The sequence below is a fragment of the Anolis carolinensis genome, chromosome 6 (assembly GCF_035594765.1).
Source record: "Anolis carolinensis isolate JA03-04 chromosome 6, rAnoCar3.1.pri, whole genome shotgun sequence".
NCBI classification, from domain to species: domain Eukaryota; kingdom Metazoa; phylum Chordata; class Lepidosauria; order Squamata; family Dactyloidae; genus Anolis; species Anolis carolinensis.
In genome coordinates, this window is record NC_085846.1 from 119,065,651 (window position 1) to 119,086,788 (window position 21,138).

The following is a 21,138-nucleotide window of genomic DNA, read 5'->3' on the forward strand; positions in this document are numbered from 1 at the left end:
GGATAATCCAGAACATTGGATAAGCGAGTGTTGGATAAGTGAGACTCTACTGTATATTGTTTTTGCATGGCAGAATGGCGTTGGACTGGATGGTCTCTTCTAGCTTTATGATTCTATGATGTTTGGTGCCATGTTTCTATGATTCTATCATTTTGTTGTCGAGCAATTTAGAACAGTATTGGATACCTGTAACTGTTTCTTTGAGTGGTGTTCTGTGGAAACACAACCCGCCCATCCTCCCCGCTGATTTCATGAAAAGAAAAGAAAAGAAAGAAAAAGCCACATCCGGCCAGGCCCACACACTGAAATACTAGGCCGGCCACCGTTGGCCGGCACGCTTCCCTGACAGGAAGAAAGAGGGGCCGCCGCCCCAAAGAAGGCTTCTGTGCAAGATTGCACAAAGGGGTAAAGAACGACAGCCGCGAGAGAAGAGAGAGGCGGTGCATCGTGGGAAACACGTCGACCACGTAGGCCGACAAGGCCCACACGTTGAAATACTAGGCCGGCCACCGTTGGCCGGCACGCTTCCCTGTGAGGAAGAAAGAGGGGCCGCCGCCCCAAAGGAGGCTTCTGTGCAAAATCGCATAAAGGGGTAAAGAACGACAGCCGTGAAAGAAGAGGAAAGGGAAGCGGTGCATAGTGGGAAACATGTCCACCACGTAGGCCAAAAAGGCCCACACTTTAAAATACTGCCACCGTTGGCCGGCACGCTTCCCTGTGAGGAAGAAAGAGGGGCCGCCGCCCCAAAGGAGGCTTCTGTGCAAAATCGCACAAAGGGGTAAAGAACGACAGCCGGCGAGAGAAGAGAGATGCGGTGCATCGTGGGAAACTCGACCACGTAGGCCGAGAGGCAGCAAAAAGAAAAGAAAAGAAAAGAAAAGAAAGAAAAAAGCCACAGGCGACAAGGCCCATACATTAAGCTGGGCCGGCCACTGTTTGCCGGCACGCATCCCTGAGAGAGAGAGAGAGAGAAAAAACCAGAGGACACAGCCCCAAAGGAGGCTTCTGTGCAAAATCGCATAAAGGGCTAAAGAACGACAGCCGCGAGAGAAGAGAGATGCGGTGCATCGGGGGAAACACGTCGACCACGTAGGCCGACAAGGCCCATACTTTTAAATACTAGGCCGGCCACCGTTGGCCGGCACGCTTCCCAGACAGGAAGTAAGAGGGGCCGCCGCCCCAAAGGAGGCTTCGGTGCAAACTCGCTCAAAGGGCTAAAGAACGACAGCCGCGAGAGAAGAGGAAAGGGAAGCGGTGAGTAGTGGGAAACACGTCGACCACGTAGGCCGAGAGGCAGCAAAAACAAAAGAAAAGAAATAAAAAGCCACAGGCGACAAGGCCCATACTTTAAGCCGGGCCGGCCACAGTTTGCCGGCACGCATCCCCGGGAGAGAGAAAAAAACAGAGGACACCGCCCCAAAGGAGGCTTCGGTGCAAACTCGCATAAAGGGGTAAAGAACGACAGCCGCGAGAGAAGAGAGAGGCGGTGCATCGGGGGAAACTCGGCCACGTAGGCCGAGAGGCAGCAAAGACCAAAGAAAAGACAGAAGAAGCCACGGCCAAAAAGGCCCACACTTTAAAATACTAGGCCGGCCACCGTTGGCCGGCACGCTTCCCAGACAGGAAGAAAGAGGGGCCGCCGCCCCAAAGGAGGCTTCGGTGCAAACTCGCATAAAGGGGTAAAGAACGACAGCCGGCGAGAGAAGAGAGAGGCGGTGCATCGGGGGAAACTCGGCCACGTAGGCCGAGAGGCAGCAAAGACCAAAGAAAAGACAGAAAAAGCCACGGCCGAAAAGGCCCACACTTTAAAATACTAGGCCGGCCACCGTTGGCCGGCACGCTTCCCAGACAGGAAGAAAGAGGGGCCGCCGCCCCAAAGGAGGCTTCGGTGCAAACTCGCATAAAGGGGTAAAGAACGACAGCCGGCGAGAGAAGAGAGATGCGGTGCATCGGGGGAAACTCGGCCACGTAGGCCGAGAGGCAGCAAAGACCAAAGAAAAGACAGAAGAAGCCACGGCCGAAAAGGCCCACACTTCAAAATACTAGGCCGGCCACCGTTGGCCGGCACGCTTCCCAGACAGGAAGAAAGAGGGGCCGCCGCCCCAAAGGAGGCTTCGGTGCAAACTCGCATAAAGGGGTAAAGAACGACAGCCAGCGAGAGAAGAGAGAGGCGGTGCATCGGGGGAAACTCGGCCACGTAGTCCGAGAGGCAGCAAAGACCAAAGAAAAGACAGAAGAAGCCACGGCCAAAAAGGCCCACACTTTAAAATACTAGGCCGGCCACCGTTGGCCGGCCCCACGCCCACACCGCTGAACCCACAGGGGGAAGGGCATGCTTTCTTAACGTCTGCTTTCGAAATGTGGGCCCAAGCCCCTCAGACCCGGGGGGCCGGCCACCGTTGGCCGGCCCCACGCCCACACCGCTGAACCCACAGGGGGAAGGGCATGCTTTCTTAACGTCTGCTTTCGAAATGTGGGCCCAAGCCCCTCAGACCCGGGGGGCCGGCCACCGTTGGCCGGCCCCACGCCCACACCGCTGAACCCACAGGGGGAAGGGCATGCTTTCTTAACGTCTGCTTTCGAAATGTGGGCCCAAGCCCCTCTGACCCGGGGGGCCGGCCACCGTTGGCCGGCCCCACGCCCACACCGCTGAACCCACAGGGGGAAGGGCATGCTTTCTTAACGTCTGCTTTCGAAATGTGGGCCCAAGCCCCTCAGACCCGGGGGGCCGGCCACCGTTGGCCGGCCCCACGCCCACACCGCTGAACCCACAGGGGGAAGGGCATGCGCCCACACATCGAAAGCAGCCGCAAGGCACACGTCCTGAAGGGGGAACGGCACCCTCTGCGTGCCAGGTCAAAGGGGGAGGGGACCCAAAAGCGGCCGTTTAACGACCACAGCGTAGACCACGGCATATAAAGGAGAAGGGACACTAGACAACCATTTGGAGAAATGCTGGCAAAGGCGGAGGTGTCCCACTGTCTTTGATGATTCCCCCCTCCGAGTTATAAAGGCACCCTCCGCGTAAGCGGGCAGAGGGCTAGGGGACCCAAAGGCGGCCGTCCCATGGCCACTGCGGCGACCACACCCGCTCAAGCCGATGGGACAGTGAAAGATGAAAATTTAGAGAAGTTCTGGCCAAGGTCGAGGTGTAGTAATCCCAGCGGATAAAGACATCCTAAAAGGTTCAGATGGACAGATACCTCTGTAAAGTGAGAGTCTGGCGTATTCCTACACCTAAAATGATTATCTGAAGTATCCACATCAAATATAACAGTGCTCTTTCTGTACAGGAACTGCGAGGATCTGGAGAAGACCTAACAGTCATGGCTCATGATGGAAATATTTTTTGCCCCCCCCCCCCCCCAAAAAAAAAGGGAATTGAATGAAATCCGAACAGAACACAAAGAGGAAGCATTTCCTACCTTGGCTTTTATGGACTAATTTTCCACAGAATATCCTTCTACCTCTACAGAGTCAGTATTACAGGAGAGAAAACGTTTTGTAACTTCCGAATACAGAGATGGGCCAAAAGTATATTAAGTTCAACAGGGACAAATGAAACATACTTCTCTCCGCGATGGCTGTTCGGCAGTGGAACTGTCTCCCCCGGACTGTGTTGGAGGCCCCTTCTTTTGAAGCTTTTAAGCATAGGCTCGATGGCCATCTGTCGGGGATGCTTTGAATGAAACTTCCTGCGTCTGTCTTGGGGGAGAACTCGATGGCCCATGAGTTCTATTCCAACTCTACTTTTCTATGATTCCATGATTCAATGATTCGGGAAACGGCCCCTTGAGATGGATGAACCCAAAAACGACAGTGGGCAACGTTGAGTGATGAAAAAGAGGAGAAAGGAAGGGAAAAGAGAGAGGAAAGCATTGTAGGATAGAGGAGAGAGTTGTTGGACAGAGTCCAAAGGGGCCACCCCCCCGCCCGGCCGCCCAAAAAATTGGCCAAACTTACTCTGAAGCAGAGTTGCTTAAAGGAGGAGAACTGTTGCTCTAGGAGCAGTCGGTCTCAAAATCCAAATCTGGGAAATTCAACACAGGAAGGTTGGCCTTCAGGAAAACAAGTTTCTCAACTGTTTGAGGGTCCAGCAAGCTGCGGTGGGGCGTGACCACATCTCCCGCTAGGCTGAAGACCCTTTCGCTCTGGACGCTGGTGGGAGGACAGCTGAGGAACTGGCGGGCTACGTGCGACAGATCCGGCCACATGTGTTCACGTGAAGCCCAATAGGACAATGGATCACAAGAAATTATCTCAGGAGGCTCCTCAAAGTATCTGTTGACCGAGCATTCGGCCGAGTCTACCTTTTGAGCAGAAGCCAGCAAAGAGGATTCTTCAGAGCAGGCAAGTATGGCCACCGTCTCTGCAAAGAAAACGTTTCCTGTTCGCGGCTGGAGATCCGTATCCCTACGGCAACCCCCTACCGGCTCCCCGGGACTTTCAGTCTCGCCACTAGCGCTAGTGCTGGGGGTGACAGGCATTTCTGGAAGAGGGGCCGCTGTGCCCGTTTCCTCCACCCTGGCAGCAAAGACCTCCCTCACAAGGTCAACAAGTTGGGCCTTCCACACGGTAAAGTCTTTTGGGCAGACGTTGTACTTTAGCCGTGGATCACACAAGGCCGCCAGCATATGGACCTTGCTGGAAAGAAGTGGCTCTAGGCGTTTCCGTACAGCAAAGGACAACCTCCTCACCACCTCCTGGACCGGCGGTGTCAGCGGTCCAGCCAGGGAGTCCAGTGTTCGACCGGCCCCAAGCCTTTCTAGGTGCCTCCTTAGCCTCAAGACCATGGGCACTGCCTGGCTCAGAAGGGCTTTTGATTCCGAAAGGGTCTCAGTGGCATGTTTGAATGGCTTTAGTACGTCTACTAGCTGGGAGATGGTGTCCCACTCTTGCTTAGTTGGAACAAGCTTGCTAACAGGCGCAGCCAAAGTGAGGGAGATGCCGTGTACTGCCTTCTGCTGCTCGACCATGCGTTCGAGCATTTTTAAGGTTGAATTCCACCGAGTCGAGACGTCCTGGAGCAGCTTGTGCTGCGGGAGGCCTTCAAGGCTCTGCCTGTCTCTCAGCTGCCGGGCTGCCTTGATGCTCCTGTGGAAGTAGCCCGCGATCTTTCTACAGCGCTCGATCAGCAGGGAGATGTTTGTGTTGCTGGCCGACTGCTCTTCCTGGCTCTTTAAACCTTCCTTGACGGTATTGTGAAGCAAGTGGGCCATGCAGGACACATTCTGAAACCCGGCACTTTCAACCGCTTTGATCATATTTTTACCAGCGTCCGTCACCATAAAGCCCCTCCTCATTTCTTCCGGCCTACACTGCATCCATTCCCCCATCATGTTTTCCAGATAGTTGCAGATGGTCTCTGCCTTGTGATCACGATCAACTACCTCCAATGCGAGGAGTGCCCAACGATGGGATGTATCCATAGTGCCTTCCTTCTCCCACCAATGTGCCGTGAGAGAGAGGTAGGAGTGGCCTCCTCCCAAGCTTGACCAAATATCAGAGGTAAAATGGATGTGTCCTCCCATGGCGGTACACAACATCTGGATAATGCGTTCCTTACAGCCCTCATACAATCCGGGAATAACTTTTCTGGAAAAGGTGTGACGGGAGGGGATTTTGTATCGGGGGCACAGTCGTTTCATAAGGCGTACGAAGCCTTCTTGTTCTACCAGGCGGAAGGGATGGTGATCTAGGGCAATCATCTCTCCCACAGTTTGTGTTATCTGCTGGGGTGTGAGTAATGTTTCCCCCGTTTTCTTTCTGGGTAATGGAATGGCCCAATCCTCCAAGGTGGACTGTGTCCGCCTTCCACCATCTTCACCAGGAGAACTTTGCGTGCTAAGGCTGCCACTGGAAGGGCTTGCAGTTCCCCCTCCTAGCGAAATGGAGGGATGGTGTCGCTTCATGTGAGAGCTCAACCCCGAGGTCGCAAGATGTCTCGTGTCTCTGCCTCTGCTGATATTTGCCCCACAGTGTCTACAAACTGCCAAAGTAGCACTCTGAGAGTGCACATGGAAATGGTCCCAAATAAATGACCTTGGCCTCCCCACAGCCACTGTGGCGACGCCCTCAGAGATGGGAGTCGTGGGCACCCTTTCAGCAGCATGAGAAAGTCTACGTTTTGATGGTAGTACCTCCTCTACCTCCTCCTCACTGTCAGTAGCGGGTGGAGGGGTGGGGTTATCTATATCCTCATCCACCACCTGTAGTTCCATGACGGCAACACCTGTATGTTCCATTGATCGTCCAGTTGTCTCAGCTCCATACGACAACCGGCTCCGGGTGGATGCCTGTGAACTTTCTGCATTCGAACAGCCAGCTTCTTCATCAAGTCCACCCACTCCCATAGTTCGGCGTTCCAGACGGATGGGACCCACCTTAACTTTTTTGGCCCCCCACAGTGTCCTGGCTGTGGCTTGACCACTAGCAGGACTTGCTCCCCCAGACCCGCGTACAGCTGAGCGCTTCATGACAAGGGGAGTGTTTTCAGGTAACAGAAGGGATGATGGTAAGGTGTTGTGTTACTGGTGGGAAATATTTGTTGAATCTTGATTGGCAACGTGTTATATTCTGGCCAATTAACTGTCGCAAAAGCGCAGTCTATAACATTTAGTTAGTTTTATTTGTTTTCAAGGGGATACCTGTACTTTCCAGTTCTACAGGGAAGTATGGGATATGCAACTCTTTCCCAAACTTGGCTTAGGATTATCAGGAAGCGTCCCCGGCTGAGACACAAGCAGCCCCGCTTGTGTTTGAGACTGGGGAAGGGACAAAGGCACCCCCCCCTTCTTTCCCCAAAAGGAGTTGTATTTGGTACAGGGAAGTATGGGATATGCAAGTCTTTCCCAAACTTGGCTTAGGATTATCAGGAAGCGTCCCCGGCTGAGACACAAGCAGCCCCGCTTGTGTTTGAGAGCGGTGAAGGGACAAAGGCACCCCCCTTCTTTCCCCAAAAGGAGTTGTATTTTGTACAGGGAAGTATGGGATATGCAACTCTTTCCCAAACTTGGCTTAGGATTATCAGGAAGCGTCCCCGGCTGAGACACAAGCAGCCCCGCTTGTGTTTGAGAGCGGTGAAGGGACAAAGGCACCCCCCCTTCTTTCCCCAAAAGGAGTTGTATTTTGTACAGGGAAGTATGGGATATGCAACTCTTTCCCAAACTTGGCTTAGGATTATCAGGAAGCGTCCCCGGCTGAGACACAAGCAGCCCCGCTTGTGTTTGAGAGCGGTGAAGGGACAAAGGCACCCCCTTCTTTCCCCAAAAGGAGTTGTATTTTGTACAGGGAAGTATGGGATATGCAAGTCTTTCCCAAACTTGGCTTAGGATTATCAGGAAGCGTCCCTGGCTGAGACACAAGCAGCCCCGCTTGTGTTTGAGACTGGGGAAGGGACAAAGGCACCCCCCCTTCTTTCCCCAAAAGGAGTTGTATTTTGTACAGGGAAGTATGGGATATGCAACTCTTTCCCAAACTTGGCTTAGGATTATCAGGAAGCGTCCCCGGCTGAGACACAAGCAGCCCCGCTTGTGTTTGAGAGCGGTGAAGGGACAAAGGCACCCCCCCTTCTTTCCCCAAAAGGAGTTGTATTTTGTACAGGGAAGTATGGGATATGCAACTCTTTCCCAAACTTGGCTTAGGATTATCAGGAAGCGTCCCCGGCTGAGACACAAGCAGCCCCGCTTGTGTTTGAGAGCGCTGAAGGGACAAAGGCACCCCCTTCTTTCCCCAAAAGGAGTTGTATTTTGTACAGGGAAGTATGGGATATGCAACTCTTTCCCAAACTTGGCTTAGGATTATCAGGAAGCGTCCCTGGCTCGGATCCCTTGTTTCCAAAAACACTTTTGCGTGGAAAAAAGAAAGGAGAAAGCCCACCCCGCCCGCAAGAAGAAAAATGGCGCAGTAGAAAAATTGCTGCGCCAGGAAAAAAACACCCACAGGACAGCCCTTTGCAAAAACAAAAGAAAAAGAAAGACCCAACTAACACACACCACCCAAACTCAGCCAGCCACCCCACCTTTTCTCCCGGTCTTCACACAGCCATGCTGTGACGCAGCAATCTTTCCTGCCTGCCAGTGCCTGCACCAAAATCTCCCTTCCACCCTCTCCAAAATTCCCAGTGCGACTGAGCCACGAGGCGTGTGCACGCTGTTTTCATTCAGGACGTCCTACCAGCCCCTCCCCCTGGTTAAACGTGCTCTCTGATTGGCTACAAGGTGCAAACAACACGCTAGATTGCCCCAGTGGACTTAAACAAGTTTGGATGATTTGCCAAAGCATTTTTTAAAAACGAAAAAAAAGGCGCCATAACGGAAAACGGCCAATCGCGGTTCGAAACCGCGATATCCAGGCGTGTGGACAACCAAGGTTCGATATTGCTTCAAAACAAACGAAAATAACGAATCAATAACGGTAAACGGGGAAAACGAATTATTTGAGCAAGCCTAGTGTCTAGATCTGTATTCAAATGACAATTTGTGCAAAATAAATACAATATTCTTTGCTGTTCACTCTTTTAAAGCAAGTTTCACCATCTACTTTCCCCCCTTTCCTAGCATATACAGAAATCCTTTAAAAAAAAAAGAGACTCCTTGCAAGGCGGGGAATATATATCTTCGTGATCAAGAAAATTTCAGAGTACAGTAGAGTCTCACTTATCCAATGTAAACGGGCCGGCAAAATGTTGGATAAGCAAATATGTTGGATAATAAGGAGGGATTAAGGAAAAGCCTATTAAACATCAAATTAGGTTATAATTTTACAAATTAAGCACCAAAACATCATGTTATACAACAAATTTGACAGAGAAAGTAGTTCAATACGCAGTAATGCTATGTAGTAATTACTGTATTTACGAATTTAGCACCAAAATATCACGATATATTGAAAACATTGACTACAAAAATGTGTTGGATAATCCAGAAAGTTGGATAAGCGAGTGTTGGATAAGTGAGACTCTACTGTATGTCTAAACACATCATGACATCACATTAGTAAAAAAAAAAAAACCCCATAAGAATGAGAACAGGCAATAAAATATTTTCTGTGGTTTGAGCTTCTTGACTGTTTTACATACACTAGTATGGATAGCTATAAAAAAACCATTTGCATAAATTGAAAGATGTTTAAAGTCATAATCAAAGGGGGTTGGTTTTTGACAGGCAGCAGCCGGTTTCTACTCTCATTTCTGGGAAATGCTGTGGCTGCATGGAAAGGAAAAGCACACGGCGTTGGATGAGTTCCAGGTTGTCCTGGGAAGACAAATGACCTCTGTAGGCATGCAGAGCGTCTCCCTTGCCGTGCGTCTGTCCTGGGATGTGTGTGTGTGTGTGTGTGTGTGTGTGGACTGGGAAGGGTCATAGCTAAGGCTCCTGCCATTGCCAGAGAGATCCAAAGCCGCTAACAATGCCAAAAACAGCACAATATCCAATAATCAAAATTTATTCAAAGGGGATTTGCCTTTGTCCTCCTCAGAGGCTGAGAGAATGTGACTTACCTAAAATCACCAGAGCCATAGTCCCAGGTTCAAACTACTACACCACACTGAATCCCTTCCCTCTCTGTTGCCTACCTTACTTTCCCCCCTCTTTTTCTCCCTCCTTCCTTCCTGTCTGTCTGTCTGTCTTTCTTTCCCTCCCTCCCTTCTTCCTTTCCTCTTTCTTTCTTTCTTTTTTTATTTCTTTCTTTCTGTCTTTCTTTCTTTCCCTCCCTCCCTCCCTTCTTCCTTCCTTTCCTCTTTCTTTCCTTCCTTCCTTACTTCCTTACTTCCTTCCCTCCCTCCTTTCTTCTCTTTCTTTTCTTTTCTTTCTTTCTTTCTTTCTTTCCCTCCCTCCCTCTCTCCCTTCTTTCCTCTCTTTCTTCTCTTTCTCTTCTTTCTTTCTTTCTTTCTTTCTTTCTCTTTTTCTTTCTTTCTTTCTTTCTCTCCCTCCCTTCCTCCCTCCCTCCCTCCCTCGACTGTGATCGTTGCTCATCTGCAATCGTAGCTCAACTGAAAGTTCTTTAAACACCTCCAACTTTATCTTCTCATTGTCATTGCTTGAATTTGTGCCTCCCATATTTCCCATTTCAGCAGGGCCGGCCGGAGATATTTTTTGATGTGAAGCGGGGGTGCTGAAAAGCGCCCCCGCCACCGGCCCCGCCTCCCGCGCCCAGGCCCCGCCCAGCGTGCCCTGGCCCCGCCTCCCACGCTGCGTGGGAGGCGGGGCCAGGGCGAATAGTGAGGGGGCGGGGCCAGAGTTGGCCCCGCCCCCCGCCCAGCGTGCCCTGGCCCCGCCTCCCACGCTGCGTGGGAGGCGGGGCCAAGGCACGCTGGGCGGGGGGGCGGCGTCAGAGCTGGCTCCGCCTCCCACGCTACTCCTGCTCGCCCGTCTGGCCTTTTCTAGCTGGCCAGACTGCAGCGGAGGTCCCTGCAGGCCGCGATTGCGGCCTGCAGGGACCTCCGCTGCAGTCTGGCCAGCTAGAAAAGGCCAGACGGGCCAGGGCGCACTGGGCGGGAGGCGGGGCACCGTCAGGGCGGTGCCCCGCCTCCCGCCCAGCCTGACTGCGCCCCCCCAGGCCTGCGCCCGAGGCGGCGGCGTCAGGTGCCTCAATAGTGGGGCCGGCCCTGCATTTCAGACATTCCTATCCATCATGACCTCCGTTCTCTCTTGGTCTTTCTGACCATGGGATTACCCAGTTTTATTTATTTATTTATTTATTTATTTGTTTATTTACTGCTATTTTATCCCACCTTTCTCAACCTCAGAGGGGACTCAAGGTGGCTTCACAATATAGGCAATGCCTTTGAAAACATAGTACAATTAAAATAACCGTACCATTAAAACAATTTAAGTATTTAAATCCAAACAACAAGTTAAAATCATGTAATCCATAGGTATAGTCCAGGACCGTTCCATAGGTCAGTTACACATCTTTCGTATTATTGCACTAGATTTTCAAAGGCTTGGTCAAAGAGCCTTTTACCCAACTTCTGCTGAATAACACATTCCAGGAGAACATGGTCACTCCCACCTAAGGAACCCACTATATCCACCTCATTCACTCTTGGTTAGAATCAGATTTGAAACAAATGATCTCCCTTGTTGCCTCCTCTACCTTCTGGACCAGAAATAGTCTGCAAGGCCATTTGTTGGACCTGATGCTCTTGGCAGTTTGTCTTCCAACAAACTTCAGGATAGTTAAAAGTCTCCCATTAGTATGACATCTCTCCTCTCTGGATGTGTGATCATCTCTTCTCAGAAGGCATCATCCAGGTTCTCAGTACTCTTTATTCCACTTTTTCAGCTGCTTTAAAAATATCCCAGTTTCTCTCTTCCTTCTTTGTACTTGTCCTTAGCTGACTTCAGTTCGAAGCACAAAATAAATGTGTCCTTAGGAGAGGGAAGAGGAGAGAAGGAGCAGAGATCCTGCCCTCCGCATTCATCTCCAGCGCCCTCTCCCAGCTTGCCTCTCCTTCCCCTGTAATAACTGGTGAGATGCTGGCAGGTATAAAAAGGTGAGGCCTATATGACTCTACAAGCAAGTGTTGGTCTTAATGACAAAATGCATGGAGATTGACAGGGAATCCAATGCGGTGTTGTGGGTTGACTCTGGAGACCGGGGTTCGAACACCCACTTGGCCACTGACAGCCACTGGATTGCCTTGGGCCAGTCACACTCAGGCCTTAGATCAGTGGTTCTCAACCTGTGGGTCCCCAGATGTTTTTGGCCTTCAACTCCCAGAATCCATAACAGCTGGTAAACAGGCTGGGATTTCTGGAAGTTGTAGGCCAAAAACATCTGGGGCCCCCAGGTTGAGGACCACTGCCTTAGAGGAAAGCCAACCTCCCCTGAAGAAATCTTGCCTTGAAAACCTTGTGAAAGCTTCACCTTTAAGTCACCATATGTTGGAAATGACTTGAAGGGACACAAGAACCACAAACATGATGAGTTAAAACAACACAAAGTGAAGTGTAAGGTTATTTTTAAATGGCTTGAAATGAAATTCTAGATAATGTTGTGATAAATGAGTTGGGGGTGTTTTTGGTTTTGCAGAATGTGCTCCAGCACCAGAAAGAAGCAAACAGGATGCCTCGATTGTGGTGGAACGTTTCTGAATTCATGTGAACAGAAACAGGCCTGCAGAAAACCCCAGAGCGTTACTAGTTGGTCTGTGGTTGAACTGAGCTCAGGTGCTCTTTCCTTGCAATAATCATCCTCTGAGCTTTGCAGCTGAATACAAACCAAACAGGCAGTTTCCTTTGATGTTATTTCACTTTATTTGGCCACTTTCTCTCTAGAGGATTCAGCAGTACTACATGTGAAAAGAGCCGTGGGGTTATTATTACAGCTCATTGAACATGGGCCAGCAGTGTGTTGCTGCAACAAAGATGGCAAAGGCTTGTGCTTGGAAGAAGATTAGTTTCCAAGTCTATGCTTCTAAGTTGAGGGAAGCTATAGTCACTCTACAGTCTGTGCTAGTCTCCCGGCCTCCTCCCGTTGTCCATTCAGTTCAGGGCACCTCATTTTGGGAAGGATACGGACAAGTCCAAGCAAGTTTGGAGAATGGCAATGAGGACGAGAACACAACACAAGGAGAGGAGCTAGGCATTTTCCACCCTGTGACACAATGGCCCTCTAGTTCGGCCCCAGAAGCTAGGATCAGGCCTCGTGGATTGAAACCACAGGGGGGGGGGGTAGATTCTGATTGAACATTAGGAGGAAGTCCTTGACAATGGAAGAGATTGGCCACAGAGTCACTGGTTCTGTCTGTCTCTCTGCCTCTGTCTGTGTGTGTGTATATCTGTCTGTCTGTTCACCCCCCTCTCTCCCTCTCCCCCCCCCAAGTCCCCTGGTCTCGAAAAAGAGGCTAGACTGCTCCCTGCAGTTGAGGATCTTGCAACTGGGGATCCTGGATTGAGCCACTAAAAGGAAATCCATGGCCAAGAGCGCTGCAACGCACTGCCTTCCGGAGCGACTAAATAACCTAAAGGCGCCAGTCCCATTTGAGCTTGGTTGGTACTTGGATGGGAGACCAGGTCTGTAAGAAGGAGGCTGCAAACCCTCTGAGGATTCCTGGCTTGAAGGCAAGTACATAGAAACAAACATGTGCATCACCTTTTAACATCCTCATTCCTCCTTATTCAAACCAGGTGGCAACAGACAGCATGCCTATCTGAACCCTCTTCCTAAATATGGAGGGCGTTCAACCTGCACAAGCAAGTTCTGTTTTTCATCTCAACTGCTTGCTTGACTACTACTTCTTCTACCTCTTCTACCTCTTCTACCTCCTCCTCTTCTTCTTCTTCTTCTTCTTCTTCTTCTTCTTCTTCTTCTTCTTCTTCTTCTATTTATACCCCACTTTATCTCCCCAAGGGGGACTCAAAGCAGCTTGACATAGAAGCATTAGTATACAATTTAAAATATACAAATATACAAATATTAAAACAGCATTACACATAATTAGTATTAAAACAATTCAGATTAAATCCATAGAAACACATAAAACCACAGCAACCCCTGACATGATCTTGAACGCTTCCATCTTCTTCAGCTGTCTGAATTTAAGATACAAGTGAAGACCTATCTCTTTGTCAGGCCTTCTGAGAAGGAAGGAAGGGCCTGTTCTCTCTCGTTCCCACCAACCGAGCCTGAGGTGGAGGTGGGACCGAGAGTAGGAAGGCCTCTCCTGAAGGGGATCTCAGGGCTCGGAAGGCAGGTTCATACAAGGACATGTGGTCGGTGAAATAGCCTGGACCTGAACCATCTAGGGCTTTAAAGGTCATCACCAGCACTTTGTATTGTGCCCAGAAACAGACTGGCAGTCCTGCAGTCGGCCCCAGTGAGCAACCTGGCTGCAACTCTTTGGACCAGATGAAGTTGTGGAGCGCTTTTCCGAGGAAGCATCACGTACAGCACGTTATAGTCATCCAGGTGGGATGTATCTATAGTCTTTTAAAATCATACTCACAGCCATAATTATCCTACAAAAGCCAGAAATGATCTTCACCTGAGTCGCCTGATAAGTGAAGCCACAGCAAACAAGGGAAATGGCTGCAAACAGCAGAACACAAGCGATACGCAAAATGAATCAGCAACAAGAATGAAAAGAATAATGGTGATATGCTTATCTTAGAATGAGAATATGGAAGAAGACCCACAATGCCTTTGTGAGTGAATCAATCCCCAAAACTCATACTCCAAATGATATGATTATAGCCCAAGCATGGGCCAACTTGGGCCCTCCAGGTGTTTTGGACTTCAACTCCCACCATTCCTAACAGCCGGTAGGCTGTTAGGAATGGTGGGAGTTGAAGTCCAAAACACCTGGAGGGCCCAAGTTTGCCCATGCCTGTTATATCAATGTGTTGCCGCCACTGTTGTTCTTATTGCAACTAAGGTTGCATTGTAGAATTAATGCCGTTTTGTACTTCTTTGATTGCTTTTGCTCAACGCTATGGAATCCTGGGAGCTGTAGTTCTATAAGGTCTTCAACCTTCTCTGCAAAAGAGTGCAGGCGCCTCACCAAACCACAACTCCCAAGATTCCATAGAACTGAGTCATGGTCGTCAAAGGGGTGTCAAACTGCATTAATTTTACAGCGCAGATGTACCCTATGAGAAACAACAAGCTTAGAAAGAGCCTGAGCTGTTTACTGAGTTGTTTTGGAAAGAAGATAATGTATGTTGATTACCTTTCGCCAAATGAATGATTAGTACAACCAAGCCAATGGCGAAAGCACAAACACCAAAAGTAAACAGCCCTTTTTTCAGCCACGGTCTTCCCAAATTCCAACCTCCCCTTGGCTTTGGCCTGGTACCTCCATTCTCTGCCATGAACGCTCGAATCTTTTCATCTGTCAAGACCGGCTCCAAGTAGAGCCTATTGGAGAGATGCCTCCCTCCCTCCTCCACCACCATTCGCTGGACTATCTCCATCAACTCAGAGACCTGCCTCTCCCGTTCCTCCCCAGATGCCCTGTTATTGAAAGCACACATGCGCCGCCCACACTTCCGAATTAGCCCCTGGAGAGCCTTATTATCTGAGCCCCACACATAGTTTTCCAAGGAATCCCCCCCTAAATCCTCCTTGCGGGTGAAGAGGATGACCATGTGCCTGGAGGCCCATTCCCCAAACACAACCCGGACTTGATTTGCTGCATCCTGGTCTTCTGCCGTGAAGCGGCCCACCTGGGTCACAAACACCAAGGCATGAGGGCCGGGCCTGGAGAGGTCAATGCAGCGCCTGATCTCCGGCAGCAGGATCGTACTGGGTGTGTCTGGGTCACAAAGGGCTGGAGTGTCGATCACAGAAAGGTCCAAGTCTCTCCACCTCTGTGTCTCTCGTTGGCACCTGAGCGTGGTCGTCCTCAGTGCCGCCACGGACTCAAACGCCTTCCGGCCAAGAAGGGTGTTTCCTGTAGCGCTCTTCCCGCCTCCGGTCTTTCCAACAAGGACAATCCTGAGTTCAGATTCCTCCCTTCCGGGGCCTGAAGAACAAATCAGTGAAAAAAGAGTCAGAGTTGATCTTCCTGGGCTGTAGCACAGCTGGTTAATCACCAGCAGAAATAGATCACTGCTGACCGGAAGGTGGCAAGTTCGAAGCCTGATTTGGATTGAGCACCCAACTACCAATAGCCTAGCTTGCTGTCCACCTAAGCAGTTCGAAAACAGCTGAGCTGTGAGTAAATAAATTAGGGACAGCTTAAGCAGGGAGATTAACTTAATTTATAACAAGATAAAACTGCCAGCGATCAAAGAGCGATAAGGAAACACTGTGCTCAAAATGGACTCGGTGTCATAGTAGATGAAGCGACAGTTCCCCCTGTGGCCGGAATCGAGCATAACCTCCATAAGCCAAAGTTGGAAAATGTTGAATTACCTCTATCTGTCTGTATGTGTAGTATGTCTAAAAACGGCATTCAATGTTTGCTGTGTATATGTGCATTGTGATCCACCCTGTGTCCCCTTTGAGGTGAGAAAGAAGGGCAGAATATAAATACTGTAAATAAATAAATTCCTGCTGGAATGCAACAAGGTTCTAGACAAGAAGAATGCAAGAGTGGCTCACAGTAGCAGTGGGAAAATAGGAGATAGTATTTAGCTTTTTAGAGTAAGCTGAACCTCTTCTTTCTTATGGAAAACTGTCCAGCTCCTCTCTGAGACGGAGACGGATATCTTGACCCAACTCCTTCTCATTCCGCTCCTGTTCTTGACTTTCCCTCACAACCTCCTGTAATGAAGTGTGGTTTTTTTTAGTTTACAGATGCCATGTTTAATTGTGTTTTAAAAGGGTTAATATTTCAGTTACTCTGCACTCATGAGTTGGTTCCCATGGAGAAGTGGGAGGAGCCAACCATTCTTTTGCTGGAGGAGTGTAGTTTTGAAAAAGCAGCCGTTAGTCTATGCCCTGAGGAGGTGCAGTTAAGACTGATCCTCAGTGAAGGGATCAGGGAGGCTCAAATGTTTGATTTTGAGTCAGTTTAAAATATGTTTGGTGACTTATTTTAAGTTAGTCTGTGCCCTGCTGAGGTACAGTTAAGACTGATTCTCAGTTGGAGGATCAGGGAGGCTCAAATGTTTGATTTTGAGTCAGTGTAAAATAACTTTTGTGACTTATTTTAAGGTAATCTGTCTCTTGATAAGCAACAGACAGTCTGTGATTGAAATTCACAGGGTGATTGCAGTTTAAAGCAGTAGAGTAGGAAGTGACATTTTAAGAAGTTTGAAACACCTCAATATAGCTTTGCAACTGTTAATCTAAGTGCCTCTAAAGAGAAGTTACTGTAACCATTAAGCTTGTGCCTGAATAAACGTGTTATTGTTCTTCCTAACATCTCAGCTTCTGTCATCTATATTACCATCAAAAAGAAAACAAGAAAGAAGAAAAATAAAATTTAAAAAGTCTCCTCTCTAAGTAGCTAGTAGCTATATCTTCCAATAGTGGTGGCAAGAGTTGATAATCCCCTTAACATCTGGTGGCAGCATTTAAATAAAAAACATCTTTAATAAGTGGTGGCAGTGGATATAAAATATATAATAATAATATAAATAAAATATAATTAATAAAACAACCTCCACATCCACATCTCCGAAATTGGTGTCAGAGTTGGGATTTAAAAAAGAGTCCCCCTGCCTGAGTTCTCCTCAAATTGGTGGCAGTGGTGGGATTTTAAAAAGATTTCCCCTCTGCCTGACATCTTTGCACCTCCTTTGGATGTAGGCAGACTAGAACAGGACCCAGTAAACATTCCTTCCAGACAATGGAGTTCTCGCAATAAAGATTACCGTAGTTCTCTAATGAAAGTGTGCTTTGCCCCTTTAATGCCCATCTCACACCCACACAATTGCCAAATCTATTCGCTTGGCTAACAGATCCTTAAGAATCTGAGAACTATTTTATGATGATGGGGGGTGTCAACATGAGCAGTTTTCCCATCTGTAGGTTAATTCCTACAAAACCACGGAAACACAGAATACTGGGGCCTCCGTGGCCAAGCCTGCTCACTTCTGGATTCAGGGGACTATTCCACCGCAATGAATCCATGCAATGCAACCTCAAGACTGGACTGTGGGAATGTATGGCTTGTGGCCCTCAGCCAGCAGTCACTCAAGCGCTTAGTAGAATCCCTATCTCTGCTGGTGTTTTAGGGATCTCCTGGGACAAGGGCAGGGGGTCGCTCTTGACTGACAAGGGCCTGTTCTGAACTGGGCCAGATTATCTGAGAGTCTGCCATCTCCAAGATGCAGTGTTCCTTCACTTATCCCGGGTGTTACGTTCCAGGACCACCCGCAATAAATGAAAATCCACGAAGTAGGGACGCTGTATTTGTGTTGTTTACAATCTCACTGGATTCTTGGCCAGGAATGCAATAAAATGCCTCTGCTCTATGTCTTCACTTCACTGGTGAGTTTTTAATCTGGAAATGTGGTTTTAAATTATGGTTCCCTCCCATTTCATTGCAGTCTAAATTGTGCAATTTTATTCACTGAGATTCTATGGGGCCCAATATTGCACATTCCTGTCATCATATGGCATTTTTAGTTTTCCCATGCAAAGGTTGTTAACCTTATCTGTTACTCACCCCACTATCCTTTTTTATAAACTGCTATGCATTGGTCTTGTTTTTCTGCACCTTATTCAGAAGCCCAAGCAAGGAGGAGGAGGAGGAGGAGGAGGAGGAGGAGGAGGAGGAGGAGGAGGCTTACCTTGGCTGACTCTGGACATTTTTGAAACTCCCATGAAGGACAAAGATCCAGGGAAATTCCTGTGCAAAGAAACACACACAGAAGTGAAAGACATAGAATCATAGACTCCTATGGACGAGACCTCATGGGCCATCCAGAAGCAGAAAAGTCTTATTCAAAGCATGATGGCCCCAGACAGATGGCCATCCAGCCTTGATCCTGTGAGTCTCCCTCTTCCTCTGGACACATTCAGGCTTAGAGTCAACCTCTCCCTTCAATTGCGGTGCCCAGAATGGGACACAAGAGTGTGATTCCAGGTAAGGTGGTCTGGTGAAGGTCTGGCATACTGAGAAGAGACATTCTCGAAGGATAGAATACAGACTAATAAATATGATTGCGCTGGAAAAGAAAGCACAGAGAAGAGAAGGCTGTTGTCTCAATCTGCCAAGGCAGTTAGAGAAGCAGGGAGGTTTCTCATCAAAGGAGCTTGAAAGAACTTCCGTGAAGGCTCACATTCTCTTCCTCTCTGCCTACTAAAACCAATTAGGAAAAGACAGATATATACCCTGTTTCCCCTAAAATAAAACTTCCCCTGAAAATAAGACCTAGTAGAGGTTTTGCTGAATTGCTAAATATAAGGCCTCCCCCAAAAGTAAGACCTAGCAAAGTTTTTGTTGGGAAGCATGCCCGCCAAACAGAACACCAGAGCATGCAGGATCGGTAAATGTACGTGCCATAGAGTGTTGTACATGGAAATATTGGTAGTAACAAGAAATTCTTGATAGGATTCACAGTATGTCTGGTTATGCTGGTTTATGATGACAACTACTGTACAGTATATAATAAATGTTCATTTTTTTGTTCAACAATAAATGCGAATTCTTCTTCATGGAAAAATAAGACATCCCCTGAAAATAAGACCTAGAGCAAAAAATAATATAAGACACTGTCTTATTTTCGGGGAAACATGGTAGGTAAAAGATCCTCTTTACAAAGAGTTGTATTTACTTTCATTCCAATTTCTTATCTGGAAATTATCACAGGTCGTGTGATGGCCTCAGTTGCCCTTGGTTGGAAGGACCAAAAGAAATGGGATATAAAAAGTTGGTATATTAAATATCTCCCTGACTACCTAGTCCAAGACTATATTAGTGAAACGTTATGATAGGATGGGCCAAAAGACAAAATGGGAGGCAAAATGGAAGGGTCTCATTTCCGGAAGAAAGGGGAAAGATAAATATAAGGAACGAGCGAAACCCGGCCACGTTTTGCTGTGGCGTTTTTGGTTTGCATTTTTTTCTGCATAAACATTAAGATCTGACGGGTTACCGACTCTGGAGCATGCGACGTATAATTGCCCATGAGAGAAGCATTTGTTTTCTAATTTCAACACACACACTTGCATCTTCAGGGGTTTCATAGAATCATAGAGTCGGAGGAGATCTCATGGGCCATCCAGTCCAACCCCTTTCTGCCAAGAAGCAGGAAAATCTCATTCAAAGCTCCATCTCCCCAAAGGGACTTGGGGTGGCTCAGATGGGGTCAAGCCCTAAAACATCAGATTGATGTACAATTTAAAACAGAATTAACAGACTACAACAATTATTTTAAACCATTAAAATAAACACAACCATATCAATTAGAATGTGAAGTGGAATTATTCAGGTTGCAGGGAGGGGCAGGCTGTGCAGCCGTGAAAATAAGACCATAGGCTTGGTGAATGAGAACACGAGTAGTCACCCGTGTTCCCAGGACTGGTGCCTAGCACACTGCCCAGACGCACCGTGAACAGAGCTGGCTTGGAGCCCCATCATCTTGGCAGCGTCCTAGGACGGGGCTTAAACCTCATGTGACGAGGCCCTTTCAGGCCTTTCTGCCAGGTTTGAATCCCACACGGGGAGAGTGCAGATGAGCTCCCTCTGTCAGCTCCAGCTCCATGCGGGGACATGAGAGAAGCCTCCCACAAGGATGGTAAAACATCAAAACACCCGGGCGTCCCCTGGGCAACATCCTTGCAGACGGCCAATTCTCTCACTCCAGAAGCGACTTGCAGTTTCTCAAGTCGCTCCTGACACGGGGGAAAAATGAAGTTATTATGAATGGGAAATGTCTGCAACGCATCCCTCACCTTGATGCTCTAGTTAGGGGTTCATTTTCACTTAATTTTATTCATTTATTTGTTTTATATTTATATACCACTCTTTTCCCCCAGCCGGGGAACCCAGAGTGGTCTTACACAATGGCAAAATTAAATGCCACATATGATACAACATGTAGTAAAAAACCAACAATCGTAGAACACACTTAAAAACCAATATCATACCCTTAAGGGTAGGAGCCTCCGGTGGCGTAATGGGTTAAAGCCTTGTAACCTGAAGGTTGGGTTGCTGACCTGAAGGCTGCCAGGTTCAAATCCCACCCGGGGAGAGCGCGGATGAGCTCCCTCTGTCAGCTCCAGCTCCACGCGGGGACATGAGAGAAGCCTCCCACAAAGATGGTAAAAACATCAAAACATCCGGGCAATGTCCCCTGGGCAACGTCCTTGCAGACGGCCAATTCTCTCACTCCAGAAGCAACTCAAGTTGCTCCTGACATGGAAAAAAAACAACCCTTAAGGGTGGATCCACCCCTAGAATCCTTAGGGCACCCCATAGAGAGCACGCACACCTTTCAAGAGCCAGGAGGCCTTGGCCGTGAAGCATCAGGAAAGGAAGCAAAGGGTACCTACCTTCTCTGTCCTGCTGCTGCTGGTGCTGCTCCTTCTTGCTCCGGCTTTTGTTCTCACAGGTTTCGTTCCCACCTCCGGTCTGGAGTCCTGCTGCAAAGGAGGAAAGAGAGCCGAGGGAGGGAGGGCGGAGGGCCACTTCGGATGGATCCTCCCTCCCTCCTCATTCCTGAAATGACCTGGCAAGCTGTCAGGGACCCTCCAAAGAAGGGTTGGTCCTCAGCCAGGCTCCGGCATTTCCAATGG

At 48.7% G+C, this 21,138-nt stretch overlaps 1 protein-coding gene across 1 annotated transcript in view; it reads right to left on the reverse strand.

Moving 5' to 3' along the window:
- Nucleotides 1-21,104, reverse strand: part of LOC103278465 (uncharacterized) — a 34,700-nt gene extending 13,596 nt beyond the window's left edge. Inside the window, 3 exon segments of the mRNA XM_062957861.1 lie at nt 14,675-15,469; nt 18,189-18,247; nt 20,896-21,104. Coding sequence (XP_062813931.1) covers nt 14,675-15,469; nt 18,189-18,222 — 829 coding nt within the window. The 5' untranslated portion in view covers nt 18,223-18,247; nt 20,896-21,104.
- Between the last annotated feature and the right edge of the window lie 34 nt (nt 21,105-21,138).